The sequence below is a fragment of the Rutidosis leptorrhynchoides genome, chromosome 1 (assembly GCF_046630445.1).
Source record: "Rutidosis leptorrhynchoides isolate AG116_Rl617_1_P2 chromosome 1, CSIRO_AGI_Rlap_v1, whole genome shotgun sequence".
Taxonomy (NCBI): domain Eukaryota; kingdom Viridiplantae; phylum Streptophyta; class Magnoliopsida; order Asterales; family Asteraceae; genus Rutidosis; species Rutidosis leptorrhynchoides.
Genome location: NC_092333.1, coordinates 297,055,994 through 297,075,990, shown reverse-complemented (window position 1 = coordinate 297,075,990; position 19,997 = coordinate 297,055,994). Strand labels below are relative to the sequence as shown.

Sequence of the window (19,997 nt, the reverse complement as noted above, 5' to 3'; positions counted from 1 at the left end):
CATCAGGAAAGTTGTCTTGTATGGCTAATTCATTTAGTACTTCTAATTCAGGATTTTCAAGACGAGAAAGATGATCAGCGGCGAGATTTTCTGCTCCTTTTTTATCTCGGATTTCAATATCAAACTCTTGTAAGAGTAAGATCCAACGGATTAATCTTGGTTTAGCATCTTGTTTTGAAAATAGGTATCTAAGAGCAGAATGGTCGGTATAGACCACCGTTTTTGCTAGAACGAGATATGATCGAAATTTGTCAAAAGCAAAGACAATAGCAAGGAGTTCTTTTTCAGTAGTTGTATAGTTCGTTTGTGCTCCTTGTAACGTCTTACTAGCATAATATATAGGTTGAAATCGTTTTTCAATCCTTTGTCCTAAAACGGCTCCCATTGCAAAATCACTTGCATCGCACATTAGTTCAAATGGTAGATTCCAATTTGGTGTTATCATGATTGGTGCATTAGTGAGTTTTTCTTTAAGAATATTAAAAGATTTGATACACTCATCTGAAAAGATGAATGGCGCATCCTTTTCTAGGAGTTTATTCATAGGAGTGGCAATTTTAGAAAAATCTTTTATGAAACGTCGGTAAAAACCGGCATGCCCTAGAAAACTCCTAATTCCTCTAACATTGGTGGGATGTGGAAGTTTAGCAATTACATCTACTTTAGCTCTATCCACTTCAATTCCTTCTTTTGAAATTTTATGTCCAAGAACGATGCCTTCTTTAACCATGAAATGGCATTTCTCCCAATTAAGTACTAGATTTGATTTTTCGCATCTAATTAGCATTCGTTCCAGATTAACTAGACATGATTTAAATGTATCACCGAAGACTGAAAAGTCATCCATGAATACTTCCATGCATTCTTCTATCATGTCGTGAAAAATCGCCATCATACACCTTTGAAAGGTTGCAGGGGCGTTACAAAGTCCAAATGGCATGCGTTTGTAAGCAAAAGTACCATAAGGGCACGTGAATGTGGTTTTCTCTTGATCTTCGGGTGCTATTGGAATTTGAAAATATCCGGAAAATCCATCTAGAAAACAATAGTAACTATTTCCGGCTAATCTTTCCAACATTTGATCTATGAAAGGTAAGGGAAAGTGATCTTTTCTGGTGGCGTCATTTAATTTTCTATAATCAATACATACACGCCATCCTGTTACAGTCCTAGTAGGAATAAGCTCATTTTTCTCATTTGTAATGACAGTCATGCCACCCTTCTTAGGCACGCATTGAACTGGGCTTACCCATGGACTATCAGAAATTGGGTAAATTAAACCTGCATCTAGCAGTTTAATAATCTCTTTCTTAACTACATCTTGCATATTAGGATTTAGTCTTCGTTGGCGTTGCACATACGTTTTATGACCTTCTTCCATAAGGATTTTATGTGTGCAATACGAAGGACTTATTCCTTTAATATCATGAATCTTCCATGCAATGGCTGGTTTATGAGCTTTCAACACAGAAATGAGTTGTGATTTCTCATTTTCAGTAAGAGAAGACGATATTATTACAGGTAATTCAGATTCACCATGTAAATAAGCGTATTCCAAATGGTTTGGAAGTGGCTTTAACTCTAATTTCGGAGGTTCTTCTATCGATGATTTATATCGATATCTGTCTTCTTCTTTTAGCATTTGAATTTCTTCTGTTGTTGGTTCATATCCATTAGCTATAAGTGTAGCTAACATTTCAGCTTCATCAATTGGTTCATTACCTTCTCCTAAAGAACATTCTCCTGTTCCTTGTAATTCTGGAAATTCTTCTAATAATTCTGCATGTGCATCTATAGTTTGAATATAATAACATGTATCATCTGCAGATTGTGGTTGTTGCATTGCTCTATCAACTGAAAAGGTAACACTCTCATCCTCTATACTTAGGGTCAGTTTCTTACCGAACACGTCTATCATTGCTTTAGCCGTGTTTAAGAATGGTCTTCCTAATATGAGAGGAACTTGAGAATCTTCTTCCATGTCCAAAACAACAAAATCTACTGGAAATACTAAAGTACCAACTTTAACTAGCATGTTCTCCATTATCCCTCTAGGATATTTTATTGATCTATCGGCTAGTTGTATGCTTATTCTGGTTGGTTTCAATTCTCCAAGGTCTAGTTTAGCGTATAGTGAATACGGCATTAGATTTATACTAGCACCTAAGTCTGCCAATGCTTCTATTGAACTAAGACTACCCAGAAAACATGGAATTGTGAAACTTCCTGGATCAGATAATTTTTCTGGTATCTTATTCAACAGCACTGCTGAACAATTTGCATTCATAGTAACAGCCGAGAGTTCTTCCATTTTCTTTCTATTCGTGATTAGATCTTTCAAGAATTTAGCATACCTTGGCATTCCTGAAATCACATCAATGAAAGGAAGATTTACATTTATCTGTTTAAACATATCCAAGAATTTGGATTGCTCGGCTTCAAGTTTTTCTTTCTTCATTTTACTCGGATAAGGAAGTGGTGGTTGGTATGGTTTAACATAAGGTTTATCCTTAACTGTGTTATCTTCATTAACCTTTTCAACTACCGGTTCTTTTTCCTTATCTTGATCAGGTTGTGGTTCTTGTGGAGTAGGAATAGTTTCATCAGAAGTTACAGGTATTTCAGGTGATTTCAGTGTTGTACCACTTCTTGTGGTAATAGCTTTAGCTGTTTCATTCCGGGGGTTAGCGTTTGTATCGCTTGGTAGACTTCCCGGTTTTCTTTCACCTATTAACCTTGCTAGGTTACTTACTTCTTGTTCCAGATTTTGAATAGAAGCTTGTTGATTTCTAAATGCTTGAGCATTTTGTTCATTTGTTTGTTTTTGAGATGTGAAAAACTGCGTTTGAGTTTCAACTAGCTTCGTCATCATATCTTCTAAATTCGGCTTTTTATCATCGGTTTGTTGTGGTGGTTTGTTTTGAAAATTCGGTCTTTGCTGATTGTAAGTATTATTGGATACTTGTTGATTGCTAGGACCTTGTTGGTTGTTGTATGGAATATTTCGGTTATAATTCTGGTTTTGATTGTAAATCGGTCTTGGCGGTTGATAATTATTCTGATAATTATTTCCAGGCCTTTGGTTTATGTATGAAATATTCTCTCTTTGTTCCATTGTTAATTCAATACTGAGACAATCTTTTGTCAAATGTGGTCCTCCACACTGCTCACAACTAATTCGTATTGAGTGAATATCCTTAGTCATCTTTTCCATTCGTCTCTCGAAAGCATCTATCTTTGCCGAAATGGAATCTAAGTCATGGCTAGAATCGGCTCTAGCTGCTTTAGATGATCTAATGATATCTTTTTCTTGGTGCCACTCATGTGAGTGGGAAGCAGTGTTATCAATAATTTTGTAAGCATCAGTTTCGGTTTTCTTCATAATAGAACCACCAGCTGCTATATCTATGTCTTTCCTTGTAGTGATGTCGCATCCTTGGTAGAATATTTGTACTATTTGACAGGTGTCTAAACCATGTTGCGGACATCCTCTTAACAACTTTCCATATCTTGTCCACGCCTCATATAGAGTTTCATTTGGTTTCTGTGTGAACGTAACAATTTCTGCTTGAAGTCTTACGGCTTTAGATGCAGGAAAGAATTGTTTAAGAAATTTGTCAATTAAAACGTCCCATGTATCGATCGCCCCTTCAGGTAACGATTCCAACCAATCTTTGGCTTCTCCCTTTAAAGTCCAGGGAAATAACATGAGATATATCTGTTCATCCTCCACTTCTCGGATTTTAAATAGTGTGCAGATCCTATTAAAGGTACGTAGATGTTCATTTGGATCTTCCTTCGGCGCACCACTAAACTGGCATTGATTAGTCACCATGTGTAAAATTTGTCCTTTGATTTCATAATCTGGCGCATTAATGTCTGGATGAGTAATTGCGTGACCTTGGCCAGTGCGTTTAGCTCTCATTCGGTCTTCCATACTTAAAGGTTCCAGATTCTCCATAATTGAATTTGTTGACTCGGTATCACTAGATGATTCTGATTTAATAGTTCGTTCCTCAACAATCTCTGTTTGAATGATTGGTGGTTCCGGAGGAAAGTTTAATGGTTCAGGATCTACGAACCGTTCCTGAATATTCTCTGGATTCTCAATTGTGAGGTTGGGTTCAAAAAATGGATTATCAGAAATTTGAACTGAAGTACTTGGTCTACTGGATGACGATTCTAAAGAAAAATCAACGGCGGTTATATTTGTTAAACGATGTCTTGATCGAGTTACAGGTGGTGAACGTACAAAAGGTGATGAACGTCTTGCTCGGTGCATTCACTGAATATCCTATTAGTTTTTAAAAGGAAAGAAAATTTATAATAAGTTATCCAATCAATAGACTTTTCTGATTTTGCCCACGTTTCGAATAGCCAAAAGATGCAGCAGAGGGGCAGGATTCGTTTGGTCTCAATATAATTGAGGACTGTTTGGCTCCAATAACCCGGTCCACGTACAAATCCAACTATTACTACGAACCAGAAAATTTTGATGTCTATCAATTTAACCACTTAAAATAAATTTTCGTAATTTTAAGAAAATTTAGATAAGAAGTAGAAAAAAAAAATTCTAAGTCCTAAAAACTAGAATGGCGAGAAATAAGAAAGACAAAGAGTTCGTCGCAAAAGGTCGAAAAAGAAAAATGATTGAAAAATAAAAGGTGACGGAAAAATAAAAGAAAAAACTTAAAAATACTTAACTAATTTAACCTTATTACTACAACTAACTTAAAATTATAATCGCAAATTGAAATTACTAATTGGAATGATAATTGGTACATAGTAAAAGGTCTAAAAATATTAAAGCTTACAAGGAAAAACTAAATCCCAAATGGAAATAACTTAAAAAGAAACTAAAACTTAAAAAGGCGTCGCAAAATTCTAAAGCACCTAAATCTTAGTCTAAAGAAAAAGCACTTAAGGAATTCTACGGCAAAGCCTAAAAATCTAGGAGTAAAAATAACTATAGCAAAAACTAAGTTTAAAATTAAATATGAGCTAAAAAATACAAATATTACGCTACAACGATTAAAAAGGTACAAAATATAAAAATATACAAAAAATTGTAAAAAGTACAATTTTTATAAAAATATTATTTTTATATTATTTATTTAATTAAACTACTAATTTTACAATTTAATAAAAACTTAATTAATACTAAATAAATAAATAAAAAGTAAAAATAAAACTAAAACTAAAAATAATAATAATAATAATTATAATTAGGTTTAATAATTAATAATAATTAAAAATAACCCGTAATCAATGCTTGATTAGGGTTTTGTCCGTGTGTCAGAAGGTCTCCGCGAGTTGCGGTGATTAATGAGGAAAACCCCGCGAGTCGCGGGGTTCAGAAATTCAGCTGACAGGGTTGAGTTTTTACGCGTTTTCTTTATTTTTTTTTTTATTTTTTTTATGTTTTCTGTTTTTTTTATATAAATAAAAGATGTTTAATAAAATTTAAATTTTTATAAACTAAAATAGAAATAAAGAAACTTATAAAACTTAAATATTTAACAAAATCTTAAAAATACTAATATTTTTGTTTTTTCTTTTTATATTTTTGAATATTTAAAACGTATTTTTACAAAAACGACTTTTTAATAAAAGTAACTAAAAATCTTTTTTTTTTTTATATTAGCGTTGTGCTTCCGGCGTTTAAGATAGATTCCCCGGCAGCGGCGCCAAAAATATACTTGATGTGAAGCGAGGTGTATATAAAATAGTTATTATTTTACTAGGAAAACACTATTAAATACGATACAATTTTACACAAGATATTTATTATTTATAGAATGGATATACTTAAACCTTGCTACAACACTTATAGGCAGTGTACCTAATCGTACAGTAGTGTAGTTTTTAGTAAGTCCGGTTCGTTCCACAGGGAAATCTTTAAACAAAGCTTAACGCTATATTAGTTTACTTTTATAAAAATACAAATATATATATAAGTAATATTATTATTATAAAGGGGGGTTTTTACCGTTTAATGACCGGTTTGTCGATTTTAAGACTTTAGTCGCAGTTAAAACCTAATGTAAAATATAAAATAAATACAAGACTTAAATTAAAGCGTAAAGTAAATAACGATAATGAAATTGCGAATAATAAAAGTGCGATAAAATAAACTTGCGATAATTAAAAAGTACGATAATTAAAAGTGCGATAAAATAAAATAAATAAAAGTGCGATAATTAGAAGTGCAATTAAATATAAAATAAAGGAAATTAAATATGATATAAAAGAATTATGCTTATTTAAACTTCCGTAATCATGATGTTTGACGTGTTGATTTTAGTTTTATGCCCATGGGTTAATTGTCCTTTGTCCTGGATTATTTAATATGTCCGTCTGGTTTTTGTCCATAACAGTCCATCAGTCATAAATATAAATTGCAAGTGTCCTTGTCAAATTATTATTATACCCGAAGATAAATATTCCAACTAATTGGGGATTCGAATTGTAACAAGGTTTTAATACTTTGTTTAATGAATACACCAGGTTATCGACTGCGTGTAAACCAAGGTTTTACTACTTTGTTAACAATTACACCAATTACCCTTGAATGTAATTTCACCCCTGTTTTAATTATTCTAGTGGCTATTAATCCATTCCCGTGTCCGGTTAAATGAACGATTATTCGTACATATAAATACCCCGCCCATCGTGTCCGATCGAGTGTATATGGTAATTTATAGGGACGCCCAATTGTAAATCTTTATATTAACATTAACAAACTTTCATTTAGTTAAACAAATATAAAGCACATTATTAGCCCATAGTCTAATTTCCACAAGTGTCGTTCTTTTGTCCAAACCCCAATTATGGTACAAAGCCCAATTACCCAATTTTAGTAATTAGCCCAACATCATGATTACTTCGTTTTAAATAAGCATAATAATAACTTAGCTACGAGACATTAATGTAAAAAGGTTGAACATAACTTACAATGATTAAAAATAGCGTAGCGTTACACGGACAGAATTTCGACTTACACCCTTACAACATTCGCTAACATACCCTTATTATTAGAATTATAATTAAAATTAAAATTAAAATATAAATATATATATATATATATATTACGTATATATTGAGAGAGAGATGAAATAAGATATGAAATTTGATCAGAATTCGGTTGGCTTTATAGCCAGAGTTGAAAATTGGGGCTCCGCGACTCGCGGCAAAATGCCCTTCAAACTCCGCGAGTCGCGGAGATATATTTACAGCTCACACCCTTGGAGTTTCTTGCTGCCGACGGTTTTAATAATATATATATAATATATATATAATTAATATAATTAATTATATATTATATTATATTTATATACATAGTTAACTTGTAATTTTTAGTCGGTTGCGTCGAGCGTTAAGAGTTGACTCTGGTCCCGGTTCCGGATTTTCGAACGTCCTCGCGTACAATTTAATATCTTGTACTTTACGTTTTGAATCTTGTACTCTTGTGATTTCGAGACGTTTCTTATCAATAATTGGAACCTTTTTGATTGTCTTTTGTTCTTTTGAGCTTTTTGGTCGTTTGCGTCTTCAAATCGTCGAATCTGTCTTCTGTCTTCACCTTTTATTATTTAAACGAATATCACTTGTAAATAGAACAATTTCAACTAAAAGCTTGTCTTTCTTGAGGAATAATGCTATGAAATATATGTTCGTTTTTAGCATTATCAATGAGCCATAAGCTCATCCGATGAGTCTTAAACTCGTGCGAAGAGCCTTCAGGTCGTATGATGAGTCTTAAGGTCTTCCTATGATTCTGCAGGTCGTCCGATGAGTCTTAAGGTCGCCCGATCAGCGTTAAGGTTGTCCGATTAGCCTTAAGGTTGTTCGATGAGCCAATATGTCGTTCGATAAGTGTTAAGCTCGTCCGATAAACCATAACGTTTATCTGATAAGCCTTAAGATCGTTATATACCCATAAGATTTTGGCTCCTCCGATAAGCCTTAAGCTCGTCCAATTAGCCTTAGGCTCGTCCGATCAACCTTAGGCTCGTCCGATCAACCTTAGGCTCATACGATAAGCCTTACGCTCGTCCGATAAGCCATACGCTTGTCTGATATGCCATACACTCGTCCGATATGCCATACGCTTGTCCAATAAGCCTTAAGCTCGTCCGATGTGCCTTAATCTCTTCCCATGTGCCTTAAGCTTTTCTGATGTGCCTTAAGGTCGTCTGATGAGCCTACATGTCGTCCGATGAGCATAAAGGTTATCCGATAAACCTAAAGGTCGTCTGATAAGTCTAAAGGTCATTCGATAAGCCTCAAGCTCGTACGGTAATCCTTAAGCTCTTACGATAAGCCTTATGCTTGTCTGATAATCTTAACGGCCGTAAGATAAAGCCTTAAGCTCATACGATAAGCCTTAATCTTGTATGAAGAGAATTTAGCTCGTACGATACCCATAAGCTCGTCCGATAAGCCTTAGGTCGTCCGTTAAGTCTTAATCCCGTTCGATAAGCATTAGTCTCATCTTATTAGCCTTAGGCTTGTCCGATAATTCATACGCTCGTTCGATAAGTCATACGCTCGTTCGATGAGCCATTCGCTCTTCCAAGGAGCCATACGCTCTTTCGAGGAGCCATACGCTCGTCCGAGGAGCCTTAAGGTCGTCTAATGAGCCTTAAGGTCATCTGATGAGCCTAAAGGTCGTCCAATGAGCCTATATGTCGTTCGATAAGCCTAAATCTCGTTCGATAAGCCTTAAGCTCATATGGTAACCCTTAAGGTCGTCCGATAAGCCTTAAGGTCGTCCGATAAGCCTAAAGGTTGTCCGATAATCCTTAAGCTCATCTGATAATCCTTAAGCTCGTACTATAATCTTTAAGCTCATTTGATATACCCTTAAGTCGTACGTTCATATATGGCATATAGTATGTATTTATATATTTAAATCTAAATAAAATAATTTAAATAGTTTGGATATATATGTTCATATAAAAAGTATGTATTTATAACTAAATCTAATTTAAATATAATTATTAGTATGTATTTATGTATAACTTAGAAATTAAAATTAATAAAATAAACATCTATTGTGAGGACTTGTTCTCACAAATAAAATACCTATTGTAAGAACTCGTCCTCCTAATAAATTACCCGGTCTTTTTCCGTTTTGGTGGGAGTGGAAAATTTTGAACCTAAGTAAGTAAATTAAAAAAACCCTTATTGTGAGGACGTGTCCTCACAATAGATGTCCTCACAATAGGTACCTAAATAAACACAGATCTGGATAGTTGCTTCATTTCTCACATGTACACCAAACATCCATCTTCGCCTACTATCGAAAAAAACACCCCAAAAGGTTCAATTCTTCACCAAATATCATGAATAAAAGCTTAATATTAAGCCTCTTTGTTCCGTTATCACTTATATCCGTTCCTATCGCGTTTTAAACCAAAGAAATTAAGGTAATCACTAACTTTTCATCTATTTTATTTAATTGGAGTTTTGGCTAAATCTTGTTAGTTTTTTCGTTAAACCAAATTATTTTTGTTGCTACATATGCGTAGATGACCATAATGTATTGTATAGAATTTATTTACTTGATTTCACATGAAATTGCAAGAATCATTTGGTTAGACTTTGTTAAATATTGTTTGAATTTGAATGCAAGTGAACTTATTTTCATTTATTAATATTGAATTTGTTATATGTTGGTTTATGTGGTCTACATAAAGTAGTGAAGTTTGTTGCAGCTTCATAACTTTATATATAGGCTGTGTAATACATGTGTTCCTACATGATATTTTGAATATATAAGGCATATTTCAATTTGTATTATGCAATTTCTATCAGTAGTCTAATTTTATATTTTTCACTTGTAACATATTACTTGGTTAATATTTCATATTCTTTTCTTTGAATTCTTGGTCAATACTGAACAGTGGTTATTGAGTATTAGTCTTTGTTGTTAAACTGCATTAGTTATGAAAATTTTTCCAAAAATTATTTGTTTAATGATAGTTTAATGATTATAAGAAGCTTAGCAACATTAAATTGTTAGGAACATGCTTGGACTAATTGTTGATTATTAAAAGTTGACTTTTACTATGACTTTTTGTTGAATTGTTGATTTTTGGCGATCAAAATTGTTAGGCTAAATGCAAATTGAACTTATGTTATGGATGCGGAGAATAGAACTCTTCAACCGAATACAAGTCATGGCTCATAGTCTTATGTCGAGACTAGATTTGAACGCGTAAGTCTTTTGTATCATTATGTCAATAATATGTAGTATAATATAGTTAACATTCCTTGTGTTTGTTAATATGTGTAAAAGGATCCACCCGTTGTGTATGTAAGGATGTAATTAGTAAGTACGTAACGGTAATATAAGTGTCGATTTGTTTGATAATATGATTATAAGAATCAACCCATTTGTTATTAACAATACATATTCATTTTATTTTTATTTTTATTTTTATTTTTATAGGATGAGAGCACAAGAGTGTTTTGCAACCTCATTGAGGGTTGGTGCGATCAACACTTGGGATACGAGACCATCCTTGTTGAATGTGGTGGCTCAATACATAAGTAATTCTTTTAACATAAAACACAAAATATTATAAAAGTTTCTTGATATATATGTGTGTGTGGGTGGGTGGGTGGGTGTGGGTGTGTGTGTGTGTTACTTATAGATATTTGTACATACGTAGGTAAAGTCATTGCTTGAGACAAACTCAAAACCGTCAAGAGAAGAAACTTGATAAATTGGCAAAGGCTTTGACGTTAATCACTCAGACGAGAACGATGGATAGAATGTTTGATTTATTGTTCGCAGGTTGATATTTTGTTATGAACTTGTAGTTCCAAATTAGAAGTTTTAAACTTGTTATTTTAACGTGTTAAACTATATATTGTATTGAATGGTATTCACTATATTTATTTGGTTGTTGATATCGATGTTGTTGATATTATTAATATTGTATTGTTGGTAATCTGAAAATAACATGAAATAGGAAAAACGACCCAGGAAACTGGGATGGAAGCTGCAAATATAGCAGTTTTTTCTGTATTTGCAGCTTACATATTGTGAGGACACGTCCTTGCAAAAGGCCTATTGCGAGGACATGCTTTCCATTTTAAAAATAATAATTAATTAAGCTATTGTGAGGACATGTCCCCACAAAAAGTCTTTTTAATTATTTAAAATCAATTAAAGTTTTATATATAAATATTATATGTTGTGAGGACATTGTCCTCGCAATAGGTCATTTATCGTTTATTTTTCATTTTTCTTTTAAATTGGTTATTGCGTGAACATCATCCTCGCAATAGATCTATTGCGTCGGGGCTATAGCGAGGACTCTATTGTGATAACATGTCCTCACAATAAATCTATTGTGAGGACTTTTGCACTTATTGTGAGGACATTTGTCCTCCCTAAAAGGTCAAATTCTTGTAGTGGTGGGTAGTAAACATCTTCCTGAAAACAAGTAACCAGGCCATAAGTCCATAAATCAGTCTGTAGAATGTGTTATTCTGAACCAGATAGATATTGATGTATTCAAAAAAAAAAAAAAAAAAAAAAAAAACCCATGTATGTATCAGATAAAATAAAATTGGGAGCAGCATATAAGTGGAGTGGAACACAAGGTATACAAACCTTTGCAGAAAGGTTTCGTGCAATATTCCAATCTATATCATGATAAGAAACAGTAAACAGCTCCTTTCTTAACGCCATAACCGTGGATGTGATTGGTCCAACAAACCTCTTCCCATATAAATATGACATAGGCAGGTACACCATTCTACAGTGACACCACATCCTACCTGAAATCAAATGTCCGGGTCAAACTATAGCTCAACATTTTACTATGAGGTGAATTATAGGCAACTAACTCAAACTAATGAGGTTAGATGCAGGTTTGCTTTACTGAATAAAAATAATTATTGCATAAAACAAAGGCGCCACTCACCTGGATGCACCGGAAGAAAATATGGAAGGATCCACATCTCAGGAGGCAATGGATTATTTCCAGACCACTCAAATACACCAAGTACCTGTTTTATATATATTAGCAACATATAAGCCTAATATATAATAATTATAATATAATAATAGGTAACACAAAATCATATATATAAAAAAAAAAGATCAAGGGAAAGTTGCAAGCAATACTGAAAGCCAGAATTTTCCCCAGGATGTTATGCAAGTAGCACCACCATGGTCCAAAATCCACTTGCGCCCTTTCTCCATCGCACCACCTTCTCCTCCTCCATCATTAGCTCCTTCACCAAGCAATCTTAAAGTAACATAGTTCAACACACTACCAAACATGGTGCTATGACCCTCGATGTGTAGGCCCCATCCACCATCCATATTCTGTACATACATACAAAAAATGTTAAATATAATAATAATTTCAATGATGTTTGAAAGATAACAAAAACTCCCTCCTTTACAATGAAGTTGAGAATATGTTTGCCATATATGAAAACAAAGAAAAATTAAGAAGCTTCAGATGCATGCCTGATGATTGTAGAGGTAACGGCACATCTCCCATTTATGTTCCTTGGATAACACAGCATTCAGTGCCCCAGTAATAGTTAGAGTAATAACCTGACACAATAGAATTATTAACGTGTACGTACTGTCAGTATTTATTTACCTAAATATAAAACAAAAAGGCCCTCTATTATATTCTAATAGATAGATGCACTACAAGAATTTGACCTTTTAGGGAGGACAAATGTCCTCACAATAAGTGCAAAAGTCCTCACAATAGATTTATTGTGAGGACATGTTATCACAATAGAGTCCTCGCTATAGCCCCGACGCAATAGATCTATTGCGAGGATGATGTTCACGCAATAACCAATTTAAAAGAAAAATGAAAAATAAACGATAAATGACCTATTGCGAGGACAATGTCCTCACAACATATAATATTTATATATAAAACTTTAATTGATTTTAAATAATTAAAAAGACTTTTTGTGGGGACATGTCCTCACAATAGCTTAATTAATTATTATTTTTAAAATGGAAAGCATGTCCTCGCAATAGGCCTTTTGCAAGGACGTGTCCTCACAATATGTAAGCTGCAAATACAGAAAAAACTGCTATATTTGCAGCTTCCATCCCAGTTTCCTGGGTCGTTTTTCCTATTTCATGTTATTTTCAGATTACCAACAATACAATATTAATAATATCAACAACATCGATATCAACAACCAAATAAATATAGTGAATACCATTCAATACAATATATAGTTTAACACGTTAAAATAACAAGTTTAAAACTTCTAATTTGGAACTACAAGTTCATAACAAAATATCAACCTGCGAACAATAAATCAAACATTCTATCCATCGTTCTCGTCTGAGTGATTAACGTCAAAGCCTTTGCCAATTTATCAAGTTTCTTCTCTTGACGGTTTTGAGTTTGTCTCAAGCAATGACTTTACCTACGTATGTACAAATATCTATAAGTAACACACACACACCCACACCCACCCACCCACCCACACACACATATATATCAAGAAACTTTTATAATATTTTGTGTTTTATGTTAAAAGAATTACTTATGTATTGAGCCACCACATTCAACAAGGATGGTCTCGTATCCCAAGTGTTGATCGCACCAACCCTCAATGAGGTTGCAAAACACTCTTGTGCTCTCATCCTATAAAAATAAAAATAAAAATAAAAATAAAATGAATATGTATTGTTAATAACAAATGGGTTGATTCTTATAATCATATTATCAAACAAATCGACACTTATATTACCGTTACGTACTTACTAATTACATCCTTACATACACAACGGGTGGATCCTTTTACACATATTAACAAACACAAGGAATGTTAACTATATTATACTACATATTATTGACATAATGATACAAAAGACTTACGCGTTCAAATCTAGTCTCGACATAAGACTATGAGCCATGACTTGTATTCGGTTGAAGAGTTCTATTCTCCGCATCCATAACATAAGTTCAATTTGCATTTAGCCTAACAATTTTGATCGCCAAAAATCAACAATTCAACAAAAAGTCATAGTAAAAGTCAACTTTTAATAATCAACAATTAGTCCAAGCATGTTCCTAACAATTTAATGTTGCTAAGCTTCTTATAATCATTAAACTATCATTAAACAAATAATTTTTGGAAAAATTTTCATAACTAATGCAGTTTAACAACAAAGACTAATACTCAATAACCACTGTTCAGTATTGACCAAGAATTCAAAGAAAAGAATATGAAATATTAACCAAGTAATATGTTACAAGTGAAAAATATAAAATTAGACTACTGATAGAAATTGCATAATACAAATTGAAATATGCCTTATATATTCAAAATATCATGTAGGAACACATGTATTACACAGCCTATATATAAAGTTATGAAGCTGCAACAAACTTCACTACTTTATGTAGACCACATAAACCAACATATAACAAATTCAATATTAATAAATGAAAATAAGTTCACTTGCATTCAAATTCAAACAATATTTAACAAAGTCTAACCAAATGATTCTTGCAATTTCATGTGAAATCAAGTAAATAAATTCTATACAATACATTATGGTCATCTACGCATATGTAGCAACAAAAATAATTTGGTTTAACGAAAAAACTAACAAGATTTAGCCAAAACTCCAATTAAATAAAATAGATGAAAAGTTAGTGATTACCTTAATTTCTTTGGTTTAAAACGCGATAGGAACGGATATAAGTGATAACGGAACAAAGAGGCTTAATATTAAGCTTTTATTCATGATATTTGGTGAAGAATTGAACCTTTTGGGGTGTTTTTTTCGATAGTAGGCGAAGATGGATGTTTGGTGTACATGTGAGAAATGAAGCAACTATCCAGATCTGTATTTATTTAGGTACCTATTGTGAGGACATCTATTGTGAGGACACGTCCTCACAATAAGGGTTTTTTTAATTTACTTACTTAGGTTCAAAATTTTCCACTCCCACCAAAACGGAAAAAGACCGGGTAATTTATTAGGAGGACGAGTTCTTACAATAGGTATTTTATTTGTGAGAACAAGTCCTCACAATAGATGTTTATTTTATTAATTTTAATTTCTAAGTTATACATAAATACATACTAATAATTATATTTAAATTAGATTTAGTTATAAATACATACTTTTTATATGAACATATATATCCAAACTATTTAAATTATTTTATTTAGATTTAAATATATAAATACATACTATATGCCATATATGAACGTACGACTTAAGGGTATATCAAATGAGCTTAAAGATTATAGTACGAGCTTAAGGATTATCAGATGAGCTTAAGGATTATCGGACAACCTTTAGGCTTATCGGACGACCTTAAGGCTTATCGGACGACCTTAAGGGTTACCATATGAGCTTAAGGCTTATCGAACGAGATTTAGGCTTATCGAACGACATATAGGCTCATTGGACGACCTTTAGGCTCATCAGATGACCTTAAGGCTCATTAGACGACCTTAAGGCTCCTCGGACGAGCGTATGGCTCCTCGAAAGAGCGTATGGCTCCTTGGAAGAGCGAATGGCTCATCGAACGAGCGTATGACTTATCGAACGAGCGTATGAATTATCGGACAAGCCTAAGGCTAATAAGATGAGACTAATGCTTATCGAACGGGATTAAGACTTAACGGACGACCTAAGGCTTATCGGACGAGCTTATGGGTATCGTACGAGCTAAATTCTCTTCATACAAGATTAAGGCTTATCGTATGAGCTTAAGGCTTTATCTTACGGCCGTTAAGCTTATCAGACAAGCATAAGGCTTATCGTAAGAGCTTAAGGATTACCGTACGAGCTTGAGGCTTATCGAATGACCTTTAGACTTATCAGACGACCTTTAGGTTTATCGGATAACCTTTATGCTCATCGGACGACATGTAGGCTCATCAGACGACCTTAAGGCACATCAGAAAAGCTTAAGGCACATGGGAAGAGATTAAGGCACATCGGACGAGCTTAAGGCTTATTTGACAAGCGTATGGCATATCGGACGAGTGTATGGCATATCAGACAAGCGTATGGCTTATCGGACGAGCGTAAGGCTTATCGTATGAGCCTAAGGTTGATCGGACGAGCCTAAGGCTAATTGGACGAGCTTAAGGCTTATCGGAGGAGCCAAAATCTTATGGGTATATAACGATCTTAAGGCTTATCAGATAAACGTTATGGTTTATCGGACGAGCTTAACACTTATCGAACGACATATTGGCTCATCGAACAACCTTAAGGCTAATTGGACAACCTTAACGCTGATCGGGCGACCTTAAGACTCATCGGACGACCTGCAGAATCATAGGAAGACCTTAAGACTCATCATACGACCTGAAGGCTCTTCACACGACTTTAAGACTCATCGGATGAGCTTATGGCTCATCGAACGAGCGTATGGCTCAATAGACGAATGTATTGCTTATCGTACGAACCTAAGGCTTATCGGACGAGACTAAGGCTTATCGAACGAGCCTAAGGCTTATCGAAGGATTCAATAGATTATCGGACGATCTTAAAGCTCCTCGGACGACCTTTAGGCTCATCGGACGACCTTTAGGCTCATCGAATGACCTTTAGGCTCATCGAGCGACCTTAAGACTCATCTGACGACCTTACAGCACATCGGACGACCTTAAGGCACATAGACGAATGTATGATTTATCGGAAGAGCATAACACTTATCTAATGATCTTAAGGCTTATCGTACGAGCTTAAGGCTTATCGAGCGACTTTTAGGCTTATTGAAAGACTTTTAGGCTTATAGAACGACATATTGGCTCATCGGACAACCTTAAGGCTAATCGGATGACCTTAAGGCTGATCGGGCGACCTTAAGACTCATCGAACGACCTGCAGAATCATAGGAAGACCTTAAGGCTCATCGAACGACCTGAAGGCTCTTCACACGACCTTAAGACTCATCGGACGAGCTTATGGCTCATCGAACGAGCGTATGGCTCAATAGACGAATGTATGGCTTATCGTACGAGCCTAAGGCTTATCATACAAGACTAAGGCTTATCGGACAAGCCTAAGGCTTATCGAAGGATTCAATAGTTTATCGGACGATCTTAAGGCTCATCGGGCGACCTTTAGGCTCATCGGACGACCTTGGGGCTTATCGGACGACCTTTAGGCTCATCGGATGACCTTAGGGCTTATCAGACGACCTATAGGCTCATCGGACGACCTTAAGGCTCATCGGATGACCTTTAGGCTCATCCGATGAGCTTAAGGCTCATCGGCAGACCTTAAGGCTCATCGGGCGACCTTAAGGTACATCTGACGACCTTACAGCACATCGGACGACCTTAAGGCACATATGACGACCTTACAGCACATTGCACGAGCTTAAGGCTTATCGGACAAGTGTATGGCATATTGGCATATCAAACGAGCGTATGGCTTATCAGACGAGCCTAAGGCTTATCGGAGGATCCAAAAGCTTATCGTGCATACATATTATGTTTACTGTATAGAGATACGTACAAGTCCTCGTAATAGGCTGGTATTAACAAAAACACTATTTAATAAATAGAATTTAATTACCTATTGTGAGGACAAGTCTTCGCAATAGGTTGCCCGGGTTTTTGGTTTATATTGGAGGGAATTGTAAATTTAAATATAATTTGCTTTAATATAAATTGATTTATTTAAAAAAAGAAAATTAATCACCTATTGTGAGGACATGTTCTCTCAATAAGTTACCCGGGTTTTTATTTCATTTTAGAGGGAACTGAAAATTTAAATATAATTCATTTTAATAAAAATAGAATTATTGAAATAAAAATAATTATTTATTGTGAGAACATGTCCTCACAATACATCTGGTCAAAAAAAATTCAACGTTTCTCTATTTTTTGTTCTTTGACTGTAAAAAGAAAATCAAAAATAAAATAAATAACATATATTGTGAGGACTTGTCCTCACAATAGTGTTAGTCAAATTAGAAATTCAACTCAGACCCACATTTTTGTCCTTTAGCTACCCTTTTGTGAGAACATAAGTGTCCTCCCAATAAGTGTTCTCACAAAAAGTCTCTTTTCTAGTAGTGATGGTAACTCATACAAATGGATATACTCCATTTTATTTATTTATTAACTTAAGAAGAAACTGCAGTAAAAAAAAAACACAACTACAACACGTTGAAGGAAGGAAGATGATACTAAGTACTGACCAAACCAGGCAACAAAAACATAGGGCCTCCATAGTCTCCTGGCCAATGTCCATCATCTGCCTGGAGGGTTGAATAGAAACCAATTGCTCCTCTTAATACATCTCTTACTTTATCCTCTGTAATATCTTCAACATCTTTTATATTTACTTTTGATGGAAAAACAGGGAGCGTTTTCTCCTTTGCAAACTAGTCAAAATTAGAATGTCAAATAGAATCAGATGTCAAAGGATACCTTAGAAGAAGCAACAACAGGCAAAGCTTCAGTTATAATAATAAAACTATTCAATTTCTGTATTTCTTTCTGTCATTAACACAACGTAAAATGGATTACAACACTCATTAGCAGTTAAGGATATGCAGAACAACTCTGATTTTGTTGCTAACCTGAGATAAAAACGCAATTACCACATACATGTAACAAACACTAATTATGAACAACGTGTACTACATACACAACTTGTGTCTGTCTATGTTCGTAGGGTCTAGTTCATGTAAAACAAACAAAAGAAATAAAACAGAACATGGAAGTGACACTTATGTGTTAGACGGATATTATGGTTATGTTAATTAGTTATGTTAATTATGGGCTATAGGTTATGTTGTCTATTGGGATTCCATATCATTTATGTCCATGGTCTCTTGATGTACAGCATTCGTTGTATATATATGCCTAATGTATCTTTGTTGAGCAAGACAATAATATATCAATTATCCTTTATCTATTATACCTTTTAACATGGTAACATAAATGATATGGAATCCCAATAGACAACATAACCTATAGCCCATAATTAACATAACTAATTAACATAACCATAATATCCGTCTAACATTATGAACCAAAGAAAGTGATACACAAATTAGGTTTGTTTTACAATATGTACATTGCACATACATATAGATGTATATATGCTTCAGATAAACCCTTGTACAACAATTAGACAAGAAAAGAAATGTTAATCACACCATCATCAAAATAACTCAACATTACATATATGGCGTTAAAAATAATGTTAAAAATGTACCTGACTACGCATAAGCAGATCTGAGCTATGTTTCTTTTCAAACCGATTTTCATGAAACGTTTGCCGAAGTTTTTCGATATCACCAAGTTCATCAAGGGACCCTGCCGTTGAATCAAACTCCCAAAATTGTCGGCCAACGTGATCATTGTTTGACCGGAGCCACGGGTTGCCTCCCTCCGCGATCTTCAATTTCCACATTCTTCACTTCACTATCAATTTTAGATATATCAGTTTCATAATCGTAAAAAAACTAGAACTATTCAGTTACATGCACAACTAAAACAGAAAATAGACATAATGCACAAATTCAAACAGGTTGGATAATAGGTAAAAAAGGTTTTGAATCAAAACAGGTCATTGGTCAAATAAGTCAAAAATTTTAACGGGTTCAAACGGTCAGTTCGGGTTGGAAAATTGGTCCAAGCGGAAATTGAAATGAAACTGAATACATTAATCATTAGATTAAGCAAACGGATAGTAATCAGATAAAGCATAAATGTAATGTAAAAGAATCACACCAGAAAACAGGTTGAAATTGGACTTGTGTCTGTTACAATTTTCTTAAAATAATTCTTCGTCTGTGTAAAATAATTTGAAATACATGAACTACTAAGTTATGTTGAATTGGTTGTTTATGATAGATATATGCATATTTAATTTTATTTAATTTGTAATTAAGAATTACTAATAAATAATGGATATTTTAATTAGAAAGTAGAAAAACATTGAATTAAATGCACATAAATGTCACATCTTTTAATAGAATATATATAAATGT

At 34.0% G+C, this 19,997-nt stretch overlaps 1 protein-coding gene across 1 annotated transcript in view; it reads right to left on the bottom strand.

The window, feature by feature from the left end:
* The window catches only part of LOC139898670 (cycloartenol Synthase-like), a 34,897-nt gene extending 15,480 nt beyond the window's left edge, over window positions 1–19,417 (bottom strand). Inside the window, exons 1-7 of the mRNA XM_071881429.1 lie at window positions 19,220–19,417; window positions 18,427–18,495; window positions 18,195–18,380; window positions 12,497–12,586; window positions 12,146–12,349; window positions 11,943–12,027; window positions 11,630–11,796 (exon numbers count right to left, since the gene is read on the bottom strand). Coding sequence (XP_071737530.1) covers window positions 11,630–11,796; window positions 11,943–12,027; window positions 12,146–12,349; window positions 12,497–12,586; window positions 18,195–18,380; window positions 18,427–18,495; window positions 19,220–19,417 — 999 coding nt within the window. The remainder of the gene's footprint in view (window positions 1–11,629; window positions 11,797–11,942; window positions 12,028–12,145; window positions 12,350–12,496; window positions 12,587–18,194; window positions 18,381–18,426; window positions 18,496–19,219) is intronic.
* Window positions 19,418–19,997: the final 580 nt, after the last annotated feature.